The sequence below is a fragment of the Cebidichthys violaceus genome, unplaced genomic scaffold (genome assembly GCF_023349555.1).
Source record: "Cebidichthys violaceus isolate CVI_PGR_0920_01 unplaced genomic scaffold, fCebVio1.0.p SCAF_58, whole genome shotgun sequence".
Taxonomy (NCBI): domain Eukaryota; kingdom Metazoa; phylum Chordata; class Actinopteri; order Perciformes; family Stichaeidae; genus Cebidichthys; species Cebidichthys violaceus.
Genome location: NW_027176794.1, coordinates 1091783 through 1097358, shown reverse-complemented (window position 1 = coordinate 1097358; position 5576 = coordinate 1091783). Strand labels below are relative to the sequence as shown.

At 41.1% G+C, this 5576-nt stretch overlaps 1 protein-coding gene across 1 annotated transcript; it reads right to left on the bottom strand.

The window, feature by feature from the left end:
• Positions 1 to 2258: 2258 nt before the first annotated feature.
• Positions 2259 to 4304, bottom strand: bhlhe22 (basic helix-loop-helix family, member e22). Its single transcript, XM_068732303.1, has one exon. The coding sequence runs from the start codon at positions 4016 to 4018 to the stop codon at positions 3215 to 3217; it is 804 nt and encodes a 267-aa protein (XP_068588404.1). The 5' UTR covers positions 4019 to 4304; the 3' UTR covers positions 2259 to 3214.
• Between the last annotated feature and the right edge of the window lie 1272 nt (positions 4305 to 5576).

Sequence of the window (5576 nt, the reverse complement as noted above, 5' to 3'; positions counted from 1 at the left end):
GACACTTCCGAGTGCCAGATCATTGCCCAGTCCAACCCACCAACATAACATTTCAGAGACCCATGTGTGTGCATGACATGTCACCAGCTTGATGGTTGACACACCGAGTGTCGAGCAGTTCCCACATCAAGAGGAATATGATTGCTTTCGATTGATGAACGTCTCACTTAAATCATGCGATGCTTGTCAGTAAAATGCTCTCTGCCTTTGAACTGATGTGTTTTGTGCTGTGGTCTGTTTTCCTTTGAAAGCTGTGTGCTGTTTTCCACACGCATATGGCACTGTCCCACCCCTGGGGAATTTCCTCTTCTGGGCTAATGTGAATATTAGTATGGGTTAAATGCTCCATTCATTTGTGCATTAATGCATGTTGCATAATTAATGTTTTTTGTGAAGTCTCAGTTACCAAACGGAAGTGCAGGAAAAAAATGCATTTCTGTGTCAAAATGTAAAATATCTGAGTTAAGTCCTGAAATGAGACGATGCCCAACAGGAACTGCTGACAGGATTTTTATGCCAGAGCTGTTTTGATGTCTCCTGATTGTTTCTGGTCTTGATTAAGTGCTGTTCTGTGAAGATTCAAGGCATTCGGGAGTGTGATGGGATTAAATGGGACACTGTAATGACCCTGTTGTCGGAGTGGCTCATCATACAGAAACAAAGCTGAGATCGGAGACTGAAAAACCACAAACCCACCGTGGTAAACTGGGAAAACAATATCATGATTGTTCACGTTAATGAGGAAAGAGAGATAAAGAATTTGCTTTTTTTTATTATTAAAAGAAAACATTGATCTTGTATTTTTTTTAATGGTTTGTATTTGTGTCAGTTTAAAGTCAGTTCTTCATTGAAATTAGATTTGGATATTTTGAGTTTAATTTATTGAGTTAAAAGCGACAAACTTTTCATGTTTCCATATTTTAACAAAAGGAAAATGTTAAGCAAATACCATAGTAGCTGGTAATCCTTTGCAATAAGAAAATATACAATATGCATCTACAAAAAAATATTTTTTAATATTTTTTTAAATCCTCATATTGAATACGATTGTTCCCTTAGAGCTGTGAATCTCTGCATGTCTGACATTATTATCCAAGTCTGTCAGGAAACAATTAATGGTTAAAAACCCACAGTAACAAAAAATAGCTGTACATGAATTAATCTGGTGGAGAAAGAGTTTTACTGTATGTTTCCTGTTAAAAATCAGTTGCCTCTTTCCATGGTGCTGAAGTCTAAAAGACACACACTGACCTCTCTATTTATGTGACAAAGTATTAACTATTAGTAAGCAACACTTCAGTGAAAATTATATTTTTTTAAATTTGATAATAGCATTAAGATTGTGGCTTTCATAAGTTGTCGTCCTGCCTTCGTGCGCAATTCTCAGTGTTTGGCTTAAGCGTTTCAAATCCTCACTTCTGACTGAACTTCACTTCCTGTCTACATTTTGAAGATTAACGTCCGTGTGGAGTGACAGGTTTTGGGATTGAGATTATGTCCTATATTTCATGAATATGTGTCACACTTTTGCTGTTTGACCCTCGTCGTAATGTTTTGGTATGGACAGACGACTGAGGAGGACAAAGGGTGAGTCGATGGGAGTGCAGCTGATGGCTGCGTTGTGATTAAAGACACCAAATTACGGCAATGAACAGTGTCGTAATTACATTCCTTAATCACATTCTGGAGGTCTAATTGCCTTAACGATGTGTTTCATTATGTGAAGCCAGGTATTACAGTCGACAGTTTTCATACACACTTGTTTTCGAATTAACGTATTATTACACACCGTCATGGAAATTGTTTTAATCATCACGATAAAGGTCGCCAGAGTTTCTTTTTTTTGTTGTTCGAAGAGCAGAAACCTATTTTTTTTCCGCCTTGAGGCAATATTCGGTCACCACGTCTGGCCTTCGCTCCCAAGACTTGGCGTCACTTTACAGCTCAAGAAAAGAAAAGTTATCGGTTTTGATGGAGCATAAAATGATTGAACAATTCTTTCTTAGTGTACTTGACAACTAGTGAGAGTCTGAGACTGATAAATAAGAGCTACGTCACCCCCAAAAAGACGGTCTAATTTTATAATAAGCACTTGAATAAAACTTTGCGATTAAAACATAAAATGTCAAATTCATGTTAAAAATGTCATTGTGTATTCATCAAATGCACAATAAAAGCTAAAGGCAGTTGGCTGTGATTCCACTGACACTAAACCTCACATCAGATGAATAATCAGAAGTATTTCTGTTGTTCAAAATATTTTAATAAAGCTTTTCAACACTGAAATACATACAAATGGCCTTCTTTGCTCATATAATAACTAAAGTATCTACAATAATCCACATCTTGACCTGACAACGCGATTAATCTGAAAACCTCGATCATCTTGTGTGAGAAGAAAAAACGCAAAATATACAACTAAGATAAACACTACAATGTGCAATGCAAGCAAATTATCCAATATAAATATCCAAATTAATAAATTACAAAAGACACAACGAAACACCTGAAACACCTTGAATCAGGTTTTCTAAATTTTTCTGAAATTTTATTATATCACAGTGCCCCAAAAAAGAATTGTAATAGGCGTGCGCAACTATTAACAAGTGTCTGGATTAGCACATAAATATCTGACTGATTAAACGACTTAACTTCATCTATATCATCTATTTCATTTAACTTGTCCTTGTTCATGACATTCCACGTGCTCAATAGAAAAGTTCATGAAAACAGGCCTTGAACCAGTAAGCAAACAGCAAATGTCTCTGAGGCGAATGAAAGAAAACCCGCAAAATAAATAAGGAAGCAGCAGAAAGTTGGACTAACGCTCCAGGAAGGTGTCCATCTATTTAAGTTAAAAAGTCGCAGGTTGTCAGGTCACCCAAATCTCCAAAAGGTTCCATTACAGGGCAAGTGATCAACAACTCACTCAACACTTGAAGCCACTCTTACAGGCCTACTACTTGTGTTTGGTCTTCACTGTCATTCATACCAGCACTTTAAGGATGATTTATATACATAATCAAGTATTGTTTGAACAAAAAAGCGCGTTTTGAATGCATTTAGTAAATATTATAAAAGTATTCATCGGCATTACTTCTTTGTCTCTAGCCTACTGACTTCAACAACAGTGGCCTCACAGGTTTCCCTCTCCAAAAGTGTTCTTAAAAGTGGTGTCTGATATCCCCTGTGCTTCTCCGAGTCTTTGACGCAGTTAAGGCTTGTCAGTGCACTGTTTGCAGAGGCTGGAGGTGGCGTTGTTGAATAGGGCACATTTATCGGGGCAAGAGGACGCAGCTACCCCGGTGGGGAAGGGATATCCAGGCGGCTGGTCGTACGCGCCCAAGCCCGGAGCTGCGAGGGCAGTGGTGGCCGGTATCGAGGCAGCAGAGATGGCTTGGCCCTGGTTGAGATACGCCACTAGCCTCCTCATCTCTTCCAGTGCCTGTGCCTGCATGAGGATGTAGTTTTTGGCGAGCAGCAAAGTGGCAATTTTGGAGAGTTTACGCACTGACGGGCTGTGCGCGTAAGGGATGACCCCTCTGAGCTCATCCAGCGCGTCGTTCAGATCGTGCATCCGTCGTCTTTCTCTGGCGTTGATGTTCAGCCTCAGTGATTTCTGCTCTTTGTTTTTCTTACCTCCTTCTATTTTCCCCACGGGCACTGTCCGCCCGTCGGTCAGAAGGACCATGTCACACCTGCCGTCACTGTCATCGTCGGGACTCTCACCGCCGCTGCTTTCCGCCGCCGAGATCCTGTTGGCGCTCTCACCGAAATTCACGCACAAAGATCCGGTCGGCAGACCAAGTGGCCCCCCTCTACCTCCTGCCAGTACTCCCGGCTGAATCGAGTCTTGATCGGTCTGGTCAAAGCAGCTGATCGGTGACTGGCGGTCTCTGGCTGGTAGTTCAATGCCGGCCGAAGACCTGAAGGGGTCCATTTTTTTAGTGGACACGGCGCTCAGAGTTTTGTGAAAAATGTCGCCTGCGCCGCCGTTCAAGTTCATCCTTCGGTCCATAGTCTTGTGGATTCCGCGTTGTTGCAGGCAACGGTCGCTGCTGGAAACTCTTTGCGCGCCTATGAGTTTCTTCCTCTGTTTGTCCTTTACGACTTTAGTTGTGTGTCAGTGGTGAAGTTGCAGGCTTGCTCGACTTGCCAGCTGAGGTGTGGAGACGAGGAGGAGACTCGTGTAATAAGTGCTACTCTCTCCTGACTCTCTCTCTCTCTCTCTCTCTCTCTCTCTCTCTCTCTCTCTCTCTCTCTCTCTCTCTCTCTCTCTCGTTCTGTGTCTCTGATTCACCTTCACCGGATCTCCACGATGATCCTCGTTACGCACGAGACGCCTGAGTCTTTTTACATCATTATCTCGAGGCGGGTTATTAAAAGGGATTCGCCTATTGGGATAGAGACACCCTCTCCCCTCTCACTCGCTACCCAATCGGGTTAACGTTTTAATTAATGGCATTTAAACGATGACAAACAACACCGCGTGCGCTCTATCTCTCCCTTTGTGTGTGCATGTGTGTTTATAGCTACATATCGGTGTTTTAAAAGCCCTTTGCACATTAAAGGACCTGCTTCAGTGTTTTGATTGTGACATTCTCTTGTGTTCTTAGAGACAAGTTCTTATTTAATATAACTTGGATGGGATTCCGTTTGTCAGCACAATCCAAATTATATAGACTTTGTTTATATGACTTTACGTTCTCACTATTTTGTTTGCGCCTCTTTTTAATTGTGGCACCAAACCTTCACTTGAGTTCAGAGACATAACTTTGCTAACACACTTGAGAGAGACTCTGGAGCAGACTTGAGTTGCATTGATGATATATTGTTATTGAAAACCACAACCAGCAGTTCAAGTCCCCCAAAATGAACTTGGGTTCCCATGTTTCACTATTGTAGTGAGTCTGTTTTCCCATGACGGATCTTGGCTCTTACTAAAATGTACTTGTGGTCATACTGCCATCTACTGGATTGCGTAGTGTAGCACACTCATAATGGAAAGTCAAACGTCATCAGGATCAACAACTAAGCTATATTCAGCTTTATTTTACTCAAGAACCCCTTGGGCATGCTATCATTACCAAAAATCTATTTTATGGCTTTAAAAAAAATCTATTTTTAATTCTAGTCAACATGTTTAGGTTTTCAATAATACTGAATGGTTAAGGAGGCCACCTTACACAGTTGTGGGTTTGAATATTTCACTGAATATAAGCATAATAAAGATTCACCTCAGTGTTGGAACAAGCAGATGCAAAATGTACGTGATGATGCACAGTTTGGTCAAATGTTTTCTTCTCTAACTTGAAAACTTCTTAAAGTGGCACTGCATCGATTTAAACGTGAAGATCAGTGTAGTCGTTGCGAGGCCGGTGCTGCTCAGCCTGTCAATGCAGTAGTACCGTGTCCATCATTTTAAACATTCTTTTGAAAATAGTACGTCTGAATACTTCTTTTAAAGGAATTATAAACGTTTTGGAGCTAAATCTTGCTCCGTTAATCGCACTACCGCAGTGGGAGCTTTCCGTGGTGCTGAACACGCAGACAGCTCAACAGTTTACACCTCAGCT

What these genes read in the sequence shown, in the direction of transcription:
- bhlhe22 (XM_068732303.1), bottom strand. Translation starts at nt 4,018, where the DNA reads ATGGACCGAAGGATGAACTTGAACGGCGGCGCAGGCGACATTTTTCAC.